At 55.6% G+C, this 22,099-nt stretch overlaps 4 protein-coding genes across 4 annotated transcripts; 2 read left to right on the top strand and 2 right to left on the bottom strand.

Annotated features, from left to right (window-relative positions):
• Positions 1-6: 6 nt before the first annotated feature.
• On the bottom strand, positions 7-1,101 carry CH63R_08120 (Alkylated DNA repair protein AlkB; the record flags this gene model as incomplete). The annotated part of the gene is made up of 1 exon (XM_018303094.1): positions 7-1,101. One exon carries the CDS (start codon positions 1,099-1,101, stop codon positions 7-9), a length of 1,095 nt encoding a protein of 364 aa, XP_018157872.1.
• An 857-nt stretch (positions 1,102-1,958) lies between these two features.
• CH63R_08119 (Cell division control protein 2) lies at positions 1,959-3,151 on the top strand (the record flags this gene model as incomplete). Its single annotated transcript, XM_018303093.1, has 3 exons — positions 1,959-1,995; positions 2,114-2,789; positions 2,860-3,151. The coding sequence occupies 3 exons, from the start codon at positions 1,959-1,961 to the stop codon at positions 3,149-3,151; spliced, it is 1,005 nt and encodes a 334-aa protein (XP_018157871.1).
• Positions 3,152-17,788: 14,637 nt separating this feature from the next.
• Positions 17,789-18,934, top strand: CH63R_08118 (Cyclin; the record flags this gene model as incomplete). Its single annotated transcript, XM_018303092.1, has 1 exon — positions 17,789-18,934. The coding sequence occupies one exon, from the start codon at positions 17,789-17,791 to the stop codon at positions 18,932-18,934; it is 1,146 nt and encodes a 381-aa protein (XP_018157870.1).
• Positions 18,935-21,589: 2,655 nt separating this feature from the next.
• CH63R_08117 (uncharacterized protein) lies at positions 21,590-22,099 on the bottom strand (the record flags this gene model as incomplete). The annotated part of the gene is made up of 1 exon (XM_018303091.1): positions 21,590-22,099. One exon carries the CDS (start codon positions 22,097-22,099, stop codon positions 21,590-21,592), a length of 510 nt encoding a protein of 169 aa, XP_018157869.1.

The following is a 22,099-nucleotide window of genomic DNA, read 5'->3' as shown; positions in this document are numbered from 1 at the left end:
TCACCATCAGTCCCTCATCTGCCTCACATTGAGATTGATCCGCTTGTTCTGCATCCAGCCTTTCCATTCCTCGTACTTGCCATCCTGCGCCGGCCAGTCGGCTAGATAGTCTGGACATGTCCCCTTCATGACCTTGGGCACGCCATGCCACGCAAATCTGGAGTCCTTGGTCATGTAGATGGCGTCGCCGGAGCGCAGCCTGAGAAGGAGGTACTCTTTGCCAGTAGCCTTTGCTTCATCGGACACCTTTTCGGGCTCGTTCGGCGCAATCATGAACAGGCCGTCGCAACCGAAGCTCAGACTGACGAGACCCTTGTCGGTCTCCTCGCTGACGTCGCGGTGCATCATCATTGTGTCGCCGGGCGTGTAGAAGTTGACGATGGCGGCTTGGGCGAGGGTCTCGGGGAAAACAGCCTCCAGGAACTGAGCAATGTCGGAAGGAAACTGGGGAGGACGCTCGTCGGGATATATGCGGTTCGTCCAGTCGTACTGGCCGCCGAGGGTAACCCAATGGAGACGTCGCTCCATGACTTGCTTGATGGACAGGGGCTTGTGAACCGAGGGGTCCTTAGGGGTGAAGATGGGTGTTTGGTCAGGTGGATATGAGAAGAAAGACTCGGGAGACCCATCTGTAGCTTTCGGGTAAGGCAGGTCGTAGTGAAGGTGAAGATTTGTCTGATGTGTCGGGACGCTAAGATCCCGGTTGATCATCTGCGAAAGGAGAGTCTTCTGAACTTCGGGGGGCACTAGGTTCGGTACGATAAGAAGCCCTGGGACGGTCAGTAAACCAGTCACCTTGAAACATAACTCCAGAATAAACCACGCACCTGGCAGAAGTGGGTGGTAGAGAATGGGAACCTCTTGGAGTGACGATGCTTCAACGGCGGTTGAAGTTATGTGAGAGAAAGCAGTGCCGAGCTGTTCAACCGAAATCTTCCCGGCCACTGAGAATTTTTCAGCTTGTTCGGCTGACCTGGGGTCATCGATTGAATCCCCATTTATGAGTTCCTTTTGATCTGCTTTCGAATAGCCTTTCCATAGTGCCCGCATCGCCTCCGACGGCTGCTCATGGGCGTCAAGCTCGACCATTCCAGCTCCCATTGCGACTCGATGGAACGAGGGTTGCGGAAGATGATGCAAACGCGAGGAATCTGGCAGAAAGTGCTATTGTATGCGACCGTTTAGGTACAGTATTTCAAAGGCTCCTGTAGACAGTCCTGCGACCCTCTCAGCTCTCATATCATATGTTCTCACCCTCAGTGACTCGGCGGGCCAAAATCAAGAGTCCCTTGACCCCACCACCAGGGGATCTTATCGATACAAGATAGGCAAATATCAATACACAGTCTTATCGATAAGGAATAGTGCGGGCAGCCTGTCAGGGGAGCCCACGCCACAAGTTGCCAGTTGGGACGCGACCCTGCTTTACAGCGGCTCTTGGTTGGGTGAGATCGGATCGCGCCTTGTTTTTCTTCATTGCTAGTAAACAACGACAACCAAGTGCAATTTTAGCACCACAAAACATCGCCCAATCCGCCTACCGAGGACGCCCTTCCCGCCTGGGCCTTTTTTTGCAACCGACGACAACAATCCGCTTCATCTCTCTCTTTTCCTATGGAGATTTCTTTCTCGTAACGGCTTACTTCTGATCTTTTCCTCTGCTTCTCCCCTCCCCCCCCCTGCGTGTATCACGTTGCCCCCGGACAACGACACACGATTCTCTCTCCCTTTGGGTGGCTCACCAAGAGACCCTCCATACCAGTGCCCCTCCAGGCCCTGAGGCGACTACCTACACAACGCAGCGACCTTGACACCCACACCCCACCAACAAAGGCCACCCGAACCTCACGATTGCCTTTGCCCTCGATCAGCAGGCGAATCGATTCGATTCGATTTAATTCTTGCGACCTCCACCCGCCTTGAACATTCGCTTTGTCAATCTCCGGTACATCGCAATCATGGAGAACTACCAGAAGCTTGAGAAGATCGGTGAAGGTACGCACGCACTCCACCAGATAATGGCACTGCAGGCGCACCGAACCTGGACTTGGCATACCATGACGCAAGGTCCATCATACAAACAATAATGCTGACCTTTCCCTCCTTTCTCTAGGCACTTACGGTGTCGTCTACAAGGCGCGCGACCTCCTCAATGGCGGTCGTATTGTGGCGCTGAAGAAGATCCGCCTCGAAGCCGAGGACGAGGGCGTTCCCTCCACTGCCATCCGCGAGATCTCCCTCCTCAAGGAGATGCGCGACCCCAACATCGTCCGCCTCTTCAACATCGTTCACGCCGACGGTCACAAGCTCTACCTCGTATTCGAATTCCTCGATCTTGATCTCAAGAAGTACATGGAGTCTCTGCCCGTTGCCGACGGCGGCCGTGGCAAGGCCCTGCCCGAGGGCAGCTCCGAGTACTTGGGCCGTCTCGGCCTCGGCCCGACCGTTGTCCAAAAGTTCATGTGGCAGCTCTGCGACGGCGTCCGCTACTGCCACTCCCATCGCGTCCTTCACCGCGACCTCAAGCCCCAGAACCTGTTGATCGATAGAGACGGCAACTTGAAGCTGGCCGACTTTGGTCTCGCGCGCGCTTTCGGTGTGCCCCTGCGCACTTACACCCACGAGGTCGTCACCCTGTGGTACCGCGCTCCGGAGATTTTGCTTGGTGGACGCCAGTACTCGACCGGTGTCGATATGTGGTCCGTCGGCTGCATCTTTGCCGAGATGTGCACTCGCAAGCCCCTCTTCCCCGGCGATTCCGAGATTGACGAGATCTTCAAGATCTTCCGGTACGTGCTAATGTTCTCGCGAAGGAGAATTGCTTCACCTTGCACAGCTCGCTAACGGTTGTCTCCACAGCACGCTCGGCACGCCAACCGAGGATGTCTGGCCCGGTGTCACCTCGTACCCCGACTTTAAGAGCTCGTTCCCCAAGTGGATCCGAGACGAGTCTCTGCCCCTGTGCACGAGCCTCGACGCCGATGGCCTCGAGCTCCTCGAGATGATGCTGGTGTATGACCCGGCCAGCCGCATCTCAGCCAAGGGTGCCTGCAACCACCCGTACTTCGAGTCCTACCCCGACCAGAGTGCTGGTCAGACCACGAGAAGCAGCCGCGCCAACGAGCGCACCAACGGATACTATGGCAACTAGGAGTTCCCCATGACCACGAACGCGGCCCCTGTGCAGAATCGACGCTTCGACTACTTCTGAGATGCCACCTTGGGAACCTGCAGCATGCGATTCAGCGGCAGGCAGGGGTGGTGTCTCTGGAGGACCGAGACCTGGGACAAACAGCATGCTCTTTTTGACTCAATATCCTATGTGCTTTCCAGGATACCGAGAGGGGATGTCTTGTCTTTTTCTTTTCTTTTTTTGTCCCTGGGGGTGGTCCCCTTTACACAACAGACCTTTTCACGTTTCTATCGCCAGGGGACAGATGATTTGGGGGGGGGGGGGGTTTGATGAGAGGTAACGGGAAGCGTTTGCAACCAAACGACAACACAATACCCCCTGAGATGTGACTGTGCCGAGTCACTCAGACTCGTTGTCCGGCAGTCAGACGTTGCCACGGCACGACGGGGTGTCTTCTGCCACATTGCGGTTGGCCCAGAAAGCACATCGTGGGACTTATGACCAATCGTTGATAGTTCCTTCTTACACCAGACACGCAAGGGAGGCAGCCGGCCCAAAGAGAACAACCCACGAAAAGAAACCCCCCTCCCATCCCAAGCAAACGGGAGAAAACCGACTTCTCTAATTTCATTTGTCGTAAATCTTAATGTACGGAGTAAAGATGATGCATACGGTCGGTGTCGGTAGGGCAGGTTAATGGAACAAAAAGACACGTTTGGCATTCTGCCTGTTTTCCCGCAATACCACTTTTTCAGCTGTCACTGCTCGCTTCACTGCCCAGATGTGACTCACGCTTGAAATGGATGATTTTAGATCAGCACCAGCCGCTTTAGTTCTCGTCACCGTCCGCTGTGTCTGTCTGACCGGCCGGCCCGACGGGTTGACAGCGGCGGTGCACCCTTCCTGCATAAGTCTAGGCTCTAGTCTGTGACAGATGTCGAGATGGTCAGGTCATGCTAGGCCGGAAGGTTAATTGTATCCTCCTACCATGCGGGCTTCTCAACTTCTCTGCTGAGAGACGAGAGCAGTCACATCGGGCAGCTTGGCTGAGCGCGAACCGCCATCATCGGCTCATTCCGACGCCCAAGAGAATCAATGTAGGGCATTCTCTCCCGGCAGTTGGGGAACCGATTTGTCTAACTCTTTCTCGTCCGGAAAGTCTCCTGCGGACTTCCAGCGGACATCTCAGAGTGAGAAAGAGGGAGGCGTAGGAGAGCGGAGGAGGTGGAGGTGGAGGTGGAGATACACGTGGGAAGCCGTGAAATCCAGTCCAGACGCGCAAGATTGTTCAACGTCCGGCTGGCGAATGAGATGATGCCGTTGCCTGGCGTCTCGTTTCGTCCGGCGCATATCCGGGAGGAGCTGCTCCTGTGCGTAGGAAGTATTCACACACACACGTATTCCAAGGAAGCACGTGGTCCGACGAATCTAAACGTATCCATCTCGAGAACCAAAAGAACCGAAGGGGGGGGGGGGGGGGGGGGATGGAAGAAAAGAGTGGCTTACTTACACCAGTCCCCCCCTCCCCCCTTCGACGTTCTAGTGCCGTCCACCTCCCACGGCCGCCGGCCCACATCAGCTCATTTGTCACGCGAAGAGAAGTTCTCAACTGTCCGGCAGTTGTCGGGGTGGTATCCCCATCCGTCGAAGAACATGAAGATCGCCAAACGGCAAGGACGGGTGGGTGGTGGGAAACGGGCATAGTGCAAGGAGCGAGGACGATAGACTACCCGGCGGCATACACTTTCCTTCGTCACAGTTGATAAATCACCACGTCGGGAAGGGGAACCGTCTAATCCCCGTGTCCCGCCGCGGAGAAACACGCACGATGCTGAACATCAACAAAACATGCTACCGTCTCAGGAACCCACGCCCCCCTCCCCCCTTTCTGAACACCTTTTTCAAGACAAAATTTTCCTACTTCTTCTCCCGTCCGAAAGCGTGTGTCGTCTTACTCACCCGTAAGCCTTAGTTTTGTGTAACCTGCCCTTTTGTGCGGGTGAAGGGATGGGACGGGGGGGAGGGGTTGAATGGATGAGATCACTTAGCACGGCGAAACGGTTTCCATTTTCGGCGACGAACGACAAGAAACAACACAATGGATACCAAATCCTTCTCACGAAGACTTAGTCAACACACCCCGAAATATGGGAAGAAAGAAAAGTAGAGGAAGGAGGGGAAGACGGTTTACACGTCAGCGTGAGACCGCTTGTCTTGCAAATGGACCCCTCGGGCCGAGTCGGTAGTTACTCCCCCTCCTCTTTTATCTCGACCTACAGGCTTTACCATTAATTGTAATACTGGCACGGAAATCGGAATCGAAAAGTTCCCCTGGCATATGCTCCATCCGCCCCGCCGCGGACGCATCGTCCCGGGGCAGACGGGACGAACGCGGTCCGAACAACTCAAACTCTCAAGACACACGTCAGCCCCTCCCCAAACGCACATTAGACAAAGAAGGACCGCTTTTTATTCCTTAAGAAAATGATGAGCCCCCCCCCCAAATGCCGCAGATCCAACAACGACTTAAAACAATGGTCTGCTCAGTGGCCTCGTGCCTCCAGAAATCGAACGTGTGTAATTCGGAACCCGCACAACATCTCTTCACTTTTCAAAATAAAAAATAAAGATGAAATAAAAATACATAAAGGGAGAGGAAGAAGAAAAGAGTTGTTCGATGCCTATCTTGAAAAGAAGGTACACCCATCTTCCAAAGGATACTGGGTAGGAAGAGAGTAAGGATACATAGAACATCATGAACGAACGGACCAATGAGAACCGAGGAAACACATTGCGATGACAACCCTAGCCAGCCCGGCCAAGCCTTTGCCTCACGGCGCCCCTTCCCGTCCACCGCGCTTGGGAGACTTGGCGAGACTTGGAACACAGTACGGCTGCAAGGTACTTGGTAGGACACAAGGGGGTTAGGCGTTGGGCTGCGCTAAGAGAAAGTTCCGTGTCCGTATTTACTCGTCCTCCGCACCCATCGCTTCCAGGCTTGGATCCACACCGGTCCGTTTCCGGCGTTCTGCCCTGGTGATGACTCCCCGACTCCTCGACTGCCCCCGTCCCCCTCCCTACTGGGCCAAGAGGTTCACGGGAAGCCCACTCAGTCATGCTTCCAGAAGGACGTGAAACGTAAGAAGACGGCAATAAGCTTCATCCCACTGGGAACTTTTGCAACAAGCAGCACGGCACTTGGAAGAGACGAGTCCGACCCCTTTTTTTTGTTGGCCCGCACCCCCTCGTTATTGCGGTCTAAGAGATCTCGGGCATTCGGATGCGATTCGGCTTGGGAAAGCATAGCGCAGACAGAGTGGCACTTTCGTCGTGTAGACAAACACTGGGAGTGCCACATCGGCATCGGGACGTCACGGGTGACTAACTTCAACATCAAGACCAGATCGCCAACGTTTCCAGCGTTGTTGCGATCCCAGTCTCACGGGCGCGAACCCCTCCACTAACACCTGCTCTCAGTGTAAAACATCCTACCTTAACCCGGTTCCCGGATCCTGTGATGGACTTGTCTGAAGGTAAGACAAGGCCGCCGACTGTTTCTTACGTGCGAAACCAAAGAGTCCCAAATACCGGGTCCAAACGGGAGGGACAGGAGAGAAAGCAGAAGGGTTAGGGGACCCAGAAAGCTGGAAACATATCGAAAGACCCAGTCCGTGAACACGCCCCCAGGACTCGAAATTCGCGGCCTGCGAGAATGATTCTGTGAAAGCTGCAACAGAGTTTCGAGCTCGGTCGACCATTCCTGTAATGGAAAGGATGAGAGACACTCCTCTTCCCCGACAAGGCTCTCGTGGAAAACTTAACCTACCATACACTAAAATGGTGACGACGGGCGCCGGTGTCCTTGTATGCCTGGCTGGTTTTCCAAGCCCGGGAAGTTAACTTCGCGTCCAAAAGGGAAATGGATGAACGTGGACAGCAACTACTATGCTGAACAGGGCTTTGTGGCATGCAGTGAGCATCACCACTACGCTACGGAGTCTCGGGGTGTTGTGGGACAAGATCGCATGAAGATCGCGTGAGTGCAACATCTCCGCGGGCGCGCCTTCGGCCGTTCCTGGCTCTGGGCTTTCTTCCTCTATACGGGTGGCTTCGCTGGTGCGTAGATTTGGAGTGTGTATCGATGGGGTACGTATGCCGCTGTGCGGGTGGGGGTTGATGGTGCGAACAATAGAAGGGAGCTAGAAGGCAACGAAGAAGTTTTCTGCACGTCACCGGCGATGCCGCAAACGGGAGGCTTTGAATGAAGACGTAGGACAAAAGAGAATGCATCGAGCCAAGAGGTTGCGAGGCTTGAGGTAATCCGGAGCACCCACATGGAGGGTGTGTGATGGGCGATACGAAAGCGAGAATGTCAAGGCACCGATCCCAAAGGCGCGGTTCCTGTCTTAGGGACCTGGAGCTTGCGGTACGGTAAAAGTTGACACTACGCCCTGGAAGGGAAAGACGATTGACAGAAGCCGACGGGACTCGAGCTTCTAGTCTTCCGCAGACGGGGAGGATCAAAATGTTGTGGAGGCTGTGCCCGTTAGGGTTTTCGATTGTCGGTGAAGCAGGAGGCTGCTCTGCCATGTGCGGTGGCCGACAGTGTCTTGCCGGATGCGGACTGAGGTTCATGGGCGTATGACGGGACGTAGAAGACGCCCTCATGTTGTCGTTGTAAGCCGTGTCGTTGGTGGGGAGCCCCGGCGATGATGTGTACTACACTCCAAGAGGGTTGAGGGTTGAGAGCTGGATCATGTCTTGCTCTTGGCAGACAAGCTTGAACGCCGCAGCCCAAGCTGTCGGGTTCACGGCCTGGTTAGATGACGAGGGGGGTGCAGAGAGGTGCAGAAAGACACAATTGAGCGCCCAAAGCATACAGCAGAACGATCTAACCAATCGCACTGTTTTCGGGCATCTGTTTGTGTCTTGTTTGTTGTTTGCTCGCGGTTAAGTCCATGCAGAAAGGACTCTGAAGTCGGTTGGAACTTAGGTGACTGCGGCTGCGGGGCCAATGGCGGGCCGAGGTGGATGCATTCATACTTGCGGCGGCTGCGCAGATTGCCGTGGCTATTTCTATCTGTGGGTAACAACCTGCAGGCCTGTGTTTGTACAGGCCCATTTGACTGGAGGCCCCGTGCGGCGTTTATTCGTAGGCATGTCGCGCGGATAGACCAGGAGGCCAGTGATTGAATGACGGGCGCTTATGGGAGAGGCGACAGGCTCCCGAGGGGTTGGAACGAAGGCCTGTTCGTTCAATTTGGCAGATGCGCGGGCGCTAGTCTTGGTCGAGTAGCTCAGCGATCGAACAAGAGGTGAGGCTTGGACGACAAGACGCGCTTGCTGAAACGCGGCGTTTGGGGGCCGACCCGCCCCCGCTGAGAGAGGGAATGGTTCATCGCTTGTCCTGGACCAGGGACAGGACGATCTTTGCCCTCTGACAAGATTAGAAGAAGGTGGGGTCCTTTGCTGTTACCGCTTGAGATCAAGGATTTGGGTTTGGACCAAAACGAGGAATAAGCCGCCTGCAGACTTCTGGCGCCGGGTAGCAATCCTAAATCCTTCGCAGCCGACTTGCACCCCAAAAGCACTCCTCCTTTCAATCTCTCGTGATCGTATGCGACAGCCTGCTTAGCTATTCGCCGGACTCGAGGGTGTCGACTTAGCGAAAGAGAGGTGTCCAAACGCCAAACGCCGTCGGGGGTTGGAGAGAGTGTGGAAGCCCGGTCTCACTCTTTGGAGTTGGAGACGATGGCCCTTTTTGTTTCTGCTGTTGTTTGTTTCTTCCTGGCGTTCCTTGGGAGGACCGGCGTTGAGCTTGATTCAGGTCCCAAATAGGAACAGCGTTTCGGCGACGTGCCGACGAGGCGTCACGGAGGAATCCGTCTGTCTGCTACTTGGTTGGTGGTGGTCGGCGTCGTTGTTACGTATTGGCAGCTCAGTGAAAAGCAGCGAAGTTTATCCGCTTCGATGTTGTGGAGGAGACGGACGTCAAAGGATCGAGGCGGCCGGGCGGACGCCACGCTTCGGCAAGCGGACGGCTGATACATCGCCAATGGCTCACTCGTCGTCGTCTTGCACTGTTGGGGTTTCCCAAGGGGAAGGCATTCGTACGAAAGAGGGGCTTGGCAGTCTTGCTACTGGCGGGTTCTTCTCCGGGTAATTGGTACGTGGTTTTCTGGGACGTGACGTTGGCGTCAATGCACCGCCGTGGCGTTGCTGAGGTCCCTAAGGGGCTGGGAAAAGACGGGGATTTCTTTTGCGACGACAGCAGCTCGTATCGCGACGGGTCGTGGGGTTGAAAAGTCGAGGATACGATGCGAATGACTAACCAAGAAGCTAGGTCAGTGGGTTTGGTGACTGTACGTAGATCCGGGAAGTGGCGGATCGGGTGGGAGGGAGAGGAAAACAAGGCCAGCAGCGCAGGGACTCAAAGTGTGGCTGATGCTGTTGAAGAGACGCTGTAATTCCCTACTTGGGGTCGCTGGACCGAGAGACAATATGGGCGTTATGTTGGGAAGCGCGGCTCGAACAAGGGTGGGACCACCCCTGAGGAGCGCGATCGGGACAGCTGTCGATCGACTGACTAAAGAGCCGAGGCCGGCGGTGATCAGCGATGGGATGACAGACTGGGAACACGCACGCGCCACACCTCGCCATCCCTGCTGGGCGAATGGGAATGTGCGAAGCTCCCAGCAGACCCAGTGAATGGGGGGGGGGGGGGGGGGGCGTGCCCTCTAGGCATGTGGACGCTACCTAAGGTACCTAGTGTAGGTAGATAGCTTTAGTGGAGAGGGCCGGTCTATGCGGGGTACAGATCCAGCGATAGCCCGGTTAGCTAGCCAAGCAGCCAGCAGGCATGGGTATGCCCCGACTCAGCTGGCGCTGCTCACTGCTTCAGCTTCATCGCTTTAGTGGCCGCAGGACTACGATGTATACATCGCCGTCGAACACCTATCTCCGTTGCGGACATGGCCGTGCATTTTGTGTCAAAATGACAGTCATCCCCCCCCCCCCCCCCCCGGTGGCCTAGTGTCTGGGGCGCAATACAACACGAAATTGTTGAATGCAATTTGTAAATTCGTCCCAGCGTAGGAATAAGAAAAGTCGTCAAAGGCCTCCCGAGTCCTGAACGTGCCATCTAAGGTATACCCACGGTACATCGATTGTCAGCCACAGCACAGGTCTGTCTCGGGGCTCAGCCATCTCGTATGGCCTACGCAGCGAAGCGCGCATCGCGATTGGCGACCTCGTACGGCTGGGATAATGGTTGACAGACAGGTCTCTCTGGCCAATCGCCATGCTCGGATGTATATCCTTCGGAAAGGTCTCCGACGCACCAAGACCGAAGTGGCAAGGCTTCCCGTGATTTATGGAGACGGGGTTTTGAGTAGGAGGGAGTTGGGGCTCGGGAGTCGTCCAGAGAAGGGGGAAGGGAAGCGGTGAGAAATTCGGTCGGACGCCGAGACGGTCTGGACGAAGGACGGCCGGACGGCCGGCCGAACGCTGTAAGAGCTGGACGAGACCGAATGAGTGCGCTGGCATCATAGTGCAGCCCCATGGCACCTATCTGTGTGGCAAGTTTGTCTCCATGCCTGATATTACACAAGGTTGAGCCTGTACAAGTCGGGGCGATAGTGGCAAGCGGTGATGCTGCCACGTAATCGTACCTAGTCAATCCGTTGGCCAGTAAAAACCCCGTCTCCCTCGTAATAGAGTCAAATGTACAAGTAGACCACCAATGAAAGGTAGTCTCAATCAAGGCTTGCACAATCAACTCTCCAGGGCAAGCCATCATACGTGTGGTCACCCCCCCTCCCTCCTACGGGCTATGTCGTAAAGAAGAGGACGCGGACCCGTCGCGCCTTTCAGGGGAATCTCCAGCAGGACTGGAGCTTGGGCTGCTCCAGAAAGAAACCCCAGGCGTGATAGCTATTGAGGACGCAACCCCTTGTTGCATGATGGCGGTAGTTAGCACAATCCTGCCCGAGATAAGTGCCTGCCAAAGCGGGCACCCCAACCCCATCAGCAGAGTTGAATACGCCGCAATAGGCAACGTAGGGATTTCAAGTTAGTGAGCAACTTGTACTCTGATACGGCCTACGAGAGGGGGTTAATTGGGTCGAGCTAGGACACCTGACACAACTGGCGAGCTGGTCAGTGGCCTGCGCATCATGGCGAAGCCACCGGCGCAGGTGGTCATTTTGGAAAGACGCATGGCGCGGGGCTATCGACGCCGTCGCCTGTAGGGCTCGGACATGTGGTCGTCGACCGTGTTTTTACCGCTTTCTTGTCAGCTGCCATCCCGTCTCAACTCACGTCTTTGCGACGTGCTACGAGATGACCGATGATTCGGATGAGACTCCGCACAGATGCGCGTAGTTCGTGAAAAGGGACTGGGGCTGTTTGACAGTGCTTGCGTTAGCTTCCTGGCCTCCTTCCCCCTCCGCATTTCAACCCTTGCCCAAGAAACTGGAGAGGGCATACGTAGGGGGTACAAGGGGCTGGTACACTATTCACGCAGTCCAGGCACAACTGGGGAACGTCGAGACCGAGGAGAAAGGAGGTGATGCATTTGATTGGGAATGAAGAGGCAGACACATGAAACTGTAACGTGGAGAACGATCTACCTCAAGAGACGGAAGCCACAGCTGGTGAGGGACTGAGGCTCAGTACATATCGCAGAGAGCATGAACCCGTTCCCTGTCCTGGCCGACATGGCCATGCCAGTTCATCAACTGCGGGAAGGGAGCGTTCAATCATGCGAACCCGAGACCTTTGGCTTCGGGCTGGTGATAGGGTTATGCTTGTCAGCGGCATCAAAAGAGTGCGTGTTTTGTACCCGGAGAACCATTTCCAGCATAGCGTGACATGTTTGGGCTGTAGTATGAATGTTCAAACTCGACGTTTGCTGTAATTGAGGGGAGAGGGTGTTTCGCTAGGAATGGTCGCCGGTAGGTTCACCGGGCGAGGCTAAAAGCGCTGCAAGGGCTTTCGGACAGGGAGAAGATTGGACGAGCCTTGCGCCATGTGGAGAAATTCCAGTGCCTGGGAAAGCCTGTTTGAGATTTCAGTGGTGTAGCAAGCTGGTAGGCCCTTTCTGGAAGATAGGGAGGCACTAAGGACCAGAATTCCTACTGATACCTCCGAAAACTGGACAAAGAGGCAGCTTCGGAGCTTAGTATGAGGTTCGTGGGGTGGTTGGATGTTGCTGGCTGGACTGAACTGAACTGAGCAAAGTCTAAACCCCTTGGGAGGTTCAAGACTGGCCACTGTTGGGCATGTTGCTCAGCTGCTAGGGAGGAGCGACTGGCGATGGTTGGCCGGCTGGCCTTCGTGTTCCGTTAGCTGTCGGTTAAGCTGGTGACAAGTCACAGCCATGGTCAGAGGTCGAGAGGGAGTGTCTCAGACGATGGCGATGGCGTTGGATGTTTCGTTTCATCACCACCGTCGAACGCCTAACCAGGTGCGGCAACCTTTTTGCTGCTGAGCTGTTGATGCGGGATGAGAATCATCACTGATTGTGGTTTTTGGAAACGCGCATGTTGCTCAGGCGGGGATTGGCTACGCCGTGCCATGGATTGCGGGCGTGGTCTCACTTTGTCCTGACCAGAAGGCTTGCTGACAGCGCGGGCGTTGGCCTTTGGAGGAGGGTAAAGTTTAAAGCGTGTAGCTCCTCTCTGGTCAATGGATATTGGAGTATTGCATGGGAGGCGGCATCACGAAGGCCGGAATGCGTACCAAATCGGCGTGGGCTGCAGGATGCCTGGCTTGGTTAGGTGATGCTCCCCACCCCGCGTGCGTCAGGGAGGGAAAAGCAAAATCACAAGAGGCCCGAGCAGGGCGTTTGTTTGTTGATCATTTGTGATAGTGCGATAGGCCTGGCTACAGGTTTGTTGATATTGCCAATCGCAGGTTGGGTCACGGCCTGCGGCGAGAAGAAAGATTGCAGGAAGGCAGCTGGGGCGTACCTGGAAACAAACAGCCCAACAGCGGCGACGGCACTCCACTAAGCACTGCAGCCCGGCGACGCGAGCCGGTTGCTTCCATCGATCGTTGACCACGCGGCGTGGTACCAGCTTCGGGTTGACATTGTTGTTGTCGTTGGACATCCACGGCCGTCTTGATCGGGTAAGGGCGAGACCAGGCACCTCGACGCGCTGTTTCACTGTAAGGGGCTGAGATCAAGAATAGAATGGCAAAGATTGGTGTAGACGCCCATCGGGCCAGACGGCAGACGGGTGAGGGTCCGGCTTCGAGTTCGGCGAGGCCATCGTCTTCTTGGCCGCGAGATCAATTGGCCGAGAGGTTGAGAGAGAGGTGCCTATCGCTTGTTTCATCTGCACACTCGACTGAAGACGCGGCCACCAATGAGCCGCGCGCATCTGTCGTGTCATTGTATCAGGCAAGGTCTCCATTGGGTCTCGGTCGCTGACAGGCTGGGGAATCCGACGTGCAGTTGTTCTGCTTTGCTAGGATTCTTTTCTTGTGCTGAGCTGGCGGTTGATGAGTGGCGCCTTCTCTCGCTATTGGATGCAGGCATGACACTGGAGATGCACACGGCAGGGAGGCCAACCTCCAAGGTACGGTAGGTTAATTAGGTAGGTACCTACCCACTCAGCTTGGCAATTAGGTGAGGTACCTAACGAGCGAGCAAGGCATGTTCTGATTGACCAGTCAAACTGCGAGGAAAGCAAGTCTCAAGAGGTGGATAGACTATCAGAAGAACGAAATGTGGGTAAATGTAGATGGGCCACCATGCAATGAGAAGCAATGGCTGGGAACGGGTCATGCTGGTTCCTCCCTTCCCTTTCCTTCTTTTTTCTCTCTTCTCGTCCATGTCTCTGCCAGGCGCGCAGAGGGTTCGTGCTTCAAGGATATTTGCTGCAGCCTCTTTCGTTTGGGCGGCTGCAATGCTCCCGCCGCTTGGTTTGAGAGACATGGGCCCTCGTTTGTAGGATGGTGTCTTGGTGTTTCTGCAATCACTGGCCAAAATAGCATCAGCTCTGGTGTGCAGCGGGACGGGAGGACGGGGGTTCGCTTCTTAACCGAGCTGCGATGGCCAGTCAACGGGCTCCGTGAGACAGTCGATGAAGGGGTATGTTTGTTGTCGTTGTCGACAACCGACGGTGCTGCCCATGGCAATATCGATGGGTCAGTAGTCTTGGTGCTGGGCCTGTAAAAGTAAATATATCAAACTCATCCCTCACCTCGGCGCCTCTAGCACTACATTTCATCCCTGTGTGCGCCTGCTCCCTCTTGAGTCCCGGTCTCAACTGCTCGGACTTGACTTTCCTGTCCACACCATTTGCATTATCATCATCATCGGCATTCGAGGGTTGTTGTATTGAATACGACAACTGACCTTGATTTTCTCGTCTCTTGCCGCATCATCGCCGGCCGAGCTGCACAGTCGTCCTTCCTCAGCAGAAGCAGGGATAGAGCACGAAAGCCACCGATCTACCGCCAACGAAGTCTCATCCGATTCACCTGCATCAACAGCCGGCCTGGTTAATACGAATCAGATCCGTTCTGTCATCGTCACCCCTAGTTCCGACTCTAGTGTCGACTCCCCTTACCCTCACTATCGAACCTCCGTTGCTGGTCATCGCGTCTTGTATTCGTGCCCCATCTCAAAGCTCGCCTCCCCTCCAACGACACTGCATTCCAGCTGCTCGTCTCCACCCCACAGCAGCTCCCCGGTAGCGCCTTCTGTCTCTCCGCCTGCGCCTGTTCTCGACACCCTCGTTTCCAGACATCCCATTGTGGCCGCTCCCTTTGGACCAACAGAGCCGGGAAACTGGAACTGCCTGCCCTTCCTTTCCTCGTTGGATCCATCGAATCTTTCCGATCATAGCCACCTTGTCGATTCCAGTCCGCCTACGCGAGTCTGGGGTTTAAAAGGCAGAGCCCAGCCTGCGCCATCCATCCAACCGTCATCATCACCATCGTCGGCATATTCACATCACTCGGGCCTCCTCCTCTGCCTTACATATCACAACACGTTCTGCCCGAGGCACATCGCTCCAGACCTTTGAGCCTACCAAGCCAACACTGGCGAATCCATCAAAAACCGTGCATTGACACAGCCGAAACGCACCGCACCAGCAAAAAAAAAAACCCCTACCAGCCCAGCTGCTCACATCTCAATTTACACGCTACCATCTTGCTCAAATCCGCCCTTGATTCTGCCAGAAAGCCTCGACCCTTCGACAAGAACACGGTGCATCGTGGCGTGTGTGGTCCCGAATCAATCCCATCCACCCAATACAATCGAAGCCCTCTGCCCAACTTGGACGACCCCTGCTTGCGGCTTGCCATTCGTAGAAAACGACTAGCACCGCCTCAAGCCCAACTGTCCAGAACCTGCCCAGAACCTACACTTTGCGAGCCAAGCCCCTCCCATCCAGAGAAAGGTACCGGCTACTTGCTCCCAGCGCACTCTATCGTCCCACGTACCCCATACCCTCCGCCGAGTCGTCTATCGGAGCCGACAGCGGCTTCACCCTCGCTCTGGAAGCATAACCGAAGCCTCACTCTCTACTACGGTTCACATTGTAACCGTCCTGGGCCGTTGCTGTTAAACATCTACTCTGGAAACTGGTCACCTGTCGTCATTATCCCGGCTCTCTCCATCTTCATCTTTTTGTCGCATCGAGAGATTCCAGACTGGGTCCATCCCTAAGTCTTCGCGTTCGGAACTTTCTGCCCTGCAACGGTTATATCGACTTAATTCATATTTTGGTAACACAACACGCTGCTGGACAAACTTACTCAATCCCGCCCGGGCTACCCTCAATCAGTTTGCCCGTCTTTGACCGCCGCGTCCTCACGTTTTCGGTCTGTAGACCCCGATCAAACAAAGCACCGTCAGCAAGCAGCCCACTGCCTGCGTGTGCACCAGTGTCGGCGTCGCATCCGCTCAGATAGACATTGATCGACAAAAGACAATTGACAATCGTCCAACGCCCTATTCAAATTGACAGTCGTCGACCCATCTACCAGTCATCCCGATTCCTCTACGAATCCCGCTCTGCCGCTTTTACCGCCTTGAGCAATTACTTCCTCTCCGTCCCGCTCGCTCCGCCGAGCCAAGTGAGCACGGCCCAAGCGACAATCAATCACTCAATCAATCTGGTTCAACTCGAATTGCAGCCCGTTGGCTTAATCTGTCCTAGACGGCTCGACGCATCATCTCAATTAGTTGAGCACCAAGAAATCGCATCGCCGTCTTAACCTCCTCGCCTAAACCAAACCCCAAACCCAAAACCACCTCTCTCCCTGACTCGCCCCGGTCGTTTTACTTGACGCCGTCATCTCTTCACCCGCGACTCCTCTGAGCGCTTGGCGGCTTTGACTCGGCTCTCCCATCCGCTTGCAGACATTCAAAACTCGGCCCATTCCTCCATTCGTCATAGGTCACTCGACATACTTCTAGATCCTGGGGTTCTCGTTCTCCCTGGCTGCCATTGTCGTCAGTTTCAACAATAACAAAAAAATCGTTTCCACGCCGTAGTCGACTCCTCTACTTCCAGCTCGAGGAACCCGACCAGCGCTCTTTTGTTGCACCTCCGCACCACCTCCGCCAATTGCCGCCGCCGTCTACTTTCGCTATTCACGAGTCGCCACCTACTCACTACTCGCTGGTTCCGCCAAAGGTGACCCGTCGCATCCGTATTCACCAGTATCAGACAACACAGCAACACAGCAGCTGGACTGCCTGCCGTGCATTTCACAACACAGCCTCTTTCACTGCTAAGGCCATTTGATCAGGGTTAAAAACACAGCTTGACTGCTCCGCGCAAAACTGAGCTTTGGGGAAAAGATACAGGAACAGAGCGAGAGAGATTGTTACACCACAGTTCTATCTCCGATTCCGAGTTCAAATACAGAGTACGGAAACTGCAGCAGCAAAACCTGCATTCCGCAAGCACCGACACTGCAACCCGCGAAATCCAGACCTCTGCCGGCTAGTCCGCCCCCTACGACCTCGCTTCGTTTCTGAGCCCGTATATCGCCACACCACGGGTACCTTCGTGCACACCCCATTCGGCGTAACCAGATACCCCACACCCCACCCCCCTCCGATCCGTGACGAAAACACGCCCCTCCCTTTGCACACACCCCTGCACCCCTGGGATCTACAGCATTCCAGCCCACCCCAAGCATCCAAGCCCCCCCCAAGCAGGCACTTCCGTCGTCCTGCTGAGACTCCCTAAAAAACTAACCCCCTACTACGCTAGCACTTGACTAGCGACCCCCTGACAACCTGCCACTCAGCCTCGTGGACCGCACGTCACCCACTGACGAGAGCTGTTCCGCATCCCTCTCTGCCGCTGCGACCAGGCCCATCCCCAGTACGAGGCACATGAACTTCGCCCGCACCACACGCACCCTCCTTTTCGTCTAATATATCAGCTCAGGCTGCCCTCCTGTAATCCTTCTCACTCTCCCCTCATTTCGTCACTCTTCAACGACCTTAGAACAACAACCACCCAAAGGAAGCCTCCTTCAACCCCCAAGGAGCCCTTACTCATACGACTGCATACTGTAACCATCATATAACCTTTCTCTTTCTCTCTTTTTCACACACACACACATACACACACACACACACACACACACACGTACACACCCACACATCTAGACGGCACAATGGAGTCACGGTCACATCTCACCTCGGCCGAGCTCAACGCCGCTGCCCTTGACCACTTCGTCTACCAGCCCGTCAGCAAATCAATGATCTCTTACCTGGCCGGTGCCGCCTACAATGTCATCTCTTGTGACAGCGCCCTGATGCCTCCCGCATCCGCAGAAGCACACCGCCAACAGCAGCTTCCCCCGACGCCGCCTAGGACGCCCGAACCTCGCGCTGTCCGCTCCGAAGACGCCGACTTGCCTACGCTCGAGGCCTTCATTACACAACTCGTCGTCTCCTCCAACGTCCAGGTCCCGACGCTCATGTCTACCCTCGTATACCTTACCAGGCTCAAGTCCCGTCTGCAACCCATGGCTCGCGGTCTTCGGTGCACCACTCACCGCATCTTTCTTGCCGCGCTCATCTTGACTGCCAAGTATCTGAATGACAGCTCGCCCAAGAACAAGCACTGGGCTACGTACAGCCACGCCAACAACGACTTCTCCAACTTCGGCTTCAGCAGGACGGAAGTCAACCTGATGGAAAAGCAGCTTCTCTTCCTCCTAGACTGGGACCTGAGGATTACTGAGGAGGACCTCTACCGCGAGCTTGAACCCTTTTTGGCGCCCATCCGCGCTGAGATCGAGACCAAGCACGCTCGCCGCATGGCACGCCGTCGCAAGCAGGAGGACGAGATGCGCCGGAGACAAGAGGAGATGTACAACATGGCTGCCTACCCCAGCCCACCTTCTTCGCGCGCCAGCTCTCGCTCACGACAAGAGACGCCGGATCGCACTCGGACTTACAGCGGCTCTTCCATCACACCTCCTGGCCTGTGCTACAGCAGCAGCTATGGCAGCTCCATCAGCTCCTACGCCCCATCAGTAGCATCAAGTCGCTCCCAATCGCGGGCCACTACGCCGCTCGACAACCCTGCCGACGAGCCGTACATGTACGTGCCCCACGGCAGCCTGTACGAGTCGCCGGTTGAGGTGCACATCGAGCATCCTGCGTCAACCTTGCCGAAGCGGAAGCCTCTCCTTCCTTACGAGATTAGCACCGAGGAGCTTCGCGAGATGCAGGATGGCACCAAGGCCAAGAGAGCACGCATGGGTCGTGGAATGTGGGGCCGCGTCTTCGGTGGTGCCGTGACAGTGCGGTAGACGGCCGCGTCGCACAGGTTTTTTCCTTTGTTACAGCCTCTTTTTACGTTTCCTTGCGTTTTGAGCCACCCACCCCCCAAAAAGCATGGTGTTGGATTGTGCTATAGAGACATCAACGGGGGCACAGACTTGATTTCATTCCCTTCTCTTACTTTTTTTCTCTACACTTTCCCGAGGGCGTTGGTAATGGGACTGGGACATGGAACACGAATTGAGGATAGAGCATCCTTGGGCATTTGCATATATGGATTGGTGTTAGGCGGACATTCATGAACATAAGGGGTTTCTTGAGGTTGTTTTGGCATCCTTGCACGGCAAGAGGATGTTTCGGACTGGATTTCGAAAGGCTGCCGTATAGATCGGCCAGCACAGTTGTGGCGTAGCAGAACTACGACTGGGATGAACAAGATTTCACCCATCAAATGGCAAAAGCGGCATGTCCGCTTCCAAACATTTGCATCTGTCCCGAGTCTGCTTTCGTGAACGGCAATTGACAATGTGCCTTCCCTCCGCCCCGCCCCGCTTGCGGCCTCGGTATGTCTGGGGTCCGGACCGGTGGTGACTCGATGGTCCAGGACGGTTGGCGCTAGTGGTGGGGATTTCTCCCCGATTGATGCCCTCGTGATCTCGAATGCACCCAGCGGGGCGTGCGCGCGGGGAGGGGACGGGGGGCGGAGGATCCCGAAATGGATTGCATTCAGCTTCACATGCGAGACATTCGGCCATCCTCCTTACTTGCGCTGCGGTCATACAGGCGGCTCCTCCTGTATGCCTTCCTGGCTGACTGGCGGAATGTCCATTTGTCCGTCTGCAGTATTGTGGCCAGACTCTACGGGGAGGTACCTCGCCCCTTCACTTTACTGCATTTCGCTTCCCTCATGGGACCTTGCAATGGCAGCTGCATTTCAATCCCATTCAGTCGGTAAATAGGCCACTGACTTGAGCTGGCCCAAGTACCGTTATTGTACAGCGAGAGAACAAGAAGGAAAACTGTCCACATGGTTGGGTTGATGGGCTCTTCATGATAGTGCAAGAATGCACGATTGGGTTTTAGAGTTTTTAACGAATCATGTCATGGTTCGCACCCACGTCGCGAGCGTCCCCTCCTCCCTACAGCATCGACGTCAGTGCTGATGGAGGAGGGGAAGGGACATGAGTCGGGGGGTTCTTGTTGGCCTGCTACAACCTTATATCAGTGTGTGAGAGTTCTTGCGCAGGTATGCCTTGGAAGCCTTGGAAATGTCCCCGAATCGGAACTTTGATTACAGATCGCCGGGACGAGAAAATGGTACTGTCGTCGTGCGGCGATGTGCCGATAATGGCTGCGGGCAGGAAGGAGATGGATTCGTTACGGGCGGACGGACGCTGTTTACGGCGGTCGTTAAAAGGGGGGGTGGGGACGCAAAACCCGTGAGCAGGAGGCGGGTTTTCTCCCGTTTGCTTGTTAAAGGGACAGATTGATGGAAATGGGAGATTGATTTCGATGAACACGGGGTTGGGCGGGTGGACGGACGGCGCGCACGGATACGGGTGCGACGACAGTTGGGTGGGTAATGAGTAGGCGGTGATGCTAGCGGTCGACGACGCCGGTGCCGGTGAGTGGGTTCGCGGCGGTCTGGGCCTCTTTCCAGTGGTGGCTGATGTATCCGTACAAGACGCCAAATCATCTTGCCCAGCGAAAATGGTAGGCTAAGGGTTCTCCGTCGGGGCACTGCTCCGGGAGAGTCTCGGTCGGTGAAGGCCTGGGAGGGTGATCCCGAAAGGCCTGGCCTCCCTTCAATGAAATCCCGATTCTGCTGCATCCAGAGAGGGGGGAAACCTCCAATTCAAAGGTGTCGCGATAGCCTGGCGACTGGAATGGCATTGCAACATGTCGAGCGGGGCGAGAGTCTAGATACACACCTTGGGTGGATGATCGGCTTGTTTGTCAAAACCCTTCGTCTTCCTTAATTCGCACAACGGGCAACGGTCCAAGATGGGCGGAAAGGAGTTGAAGGTTTGACGCCTCGTAACTGCCATGCATGGCGTTTGGGCGACGCGGAACAAGATTGCGGACTGCATGCCGCCGCTCCATCACTGACAAGTGTTGTTAGGGGTCCAAAGGGGTGATGTTCTCGACAAGGACCAAGTCGCTGGCTTTAGCCCGCATAAGGGCACAGAGGAGGCTGCACATTGAGGACATGTTTGTATGGCGACTTGGCTTCGTGGACACTGGGATCTTGCTTGCCAGCGTCGGGACACGTATCTGCTCTATACGGGAGTGATCTTCGATGAAGCAGCGGGGAAACCATCATCATCGCGAGCGGAATCAAGATCGTTGAAGGAACGCTGCACCCTTGGTTGTCTCTCTGGCTTGGATTGTGGATGCAGGTATGTACCCTGTCCTGTCCCCTTTGCTAAGGAAATTTCGGTTAATAATCCGTCCAAAGGGGTGTGCGTCGTGATGGACGTGTGGGCGTCGTCGGGCGTGCGACATCCGTCAGAGGATGTGGCTGGAGGGGGAGGGGGGGTCCGGTGTCAGGAATCAGGATTTAGGCTTCGACCCCACGCGCGTATCGCGAGGTGCAGCATGCTAGAGCGGAAATCATTCGTGATAGTGGATGAGTTTTCGTGTGCGACCATGTCCATATCAACAAGCATGTTTTGGAGACGTCGTCATCGTAGAAACCTGCCGTGCTTCTTGTGTCGGCACATTTCGTACAGGCATTGTGTAGGACGGAGCTCATCCTTGCTCGCCGGCGGTCGGGGTCGGGGTGGGCCTGTGGTCCGGATCGGGGGCTGGGGATGAGTCACGAGGTCGGGGCCAAGTTCGTGGTCGGGTCTGCCTATCAAAGTCGCCGGTCGACTTGCGTGAGTTGCCAACTGTGCCATTCGAATGAGGAGATGCTTCTTCTCTACGGTTGGATGATAAGTCAGCCCGTGTGTGCCCGTTACGTCGCCTAACGCCCAACGCCCAACGCCTGCAGTGCCGCGGTTTGGCATGAGCCCGCCCCCGGATTCGTGACGATGGGCCGTGGCAAAAGGTCGCTTCTTGCCAAGGTCGAAATGACTTGCACCCCTGTCTGCTGACCCGTGGCCCCGCCACACACACGACCGTGTTGCGAGACCGAGTGCTCCGGCTGGGCAAGCCGCGAGCTTGCACCTGCTGCGGCCATCGTCTTTCAT

The sequence above is a fragment of the Colletotrichum higginsianum genome, chromosome 5, assembly GCF_001672515.1.
Source record: "Colletotrichum higginsianum IMI 349063 chromosome 5, whole genome shotgun sequence".
NCBI lineage: Eukaryota > Fungi > Ascomycota > Sordariomycetes > Glomerellales > Glomerellaceae > Colletotrichum > Colletotrichum higginsianum.
This window is presented reverse-complemented; position numbering and strand designations above follow the sequence as displayed.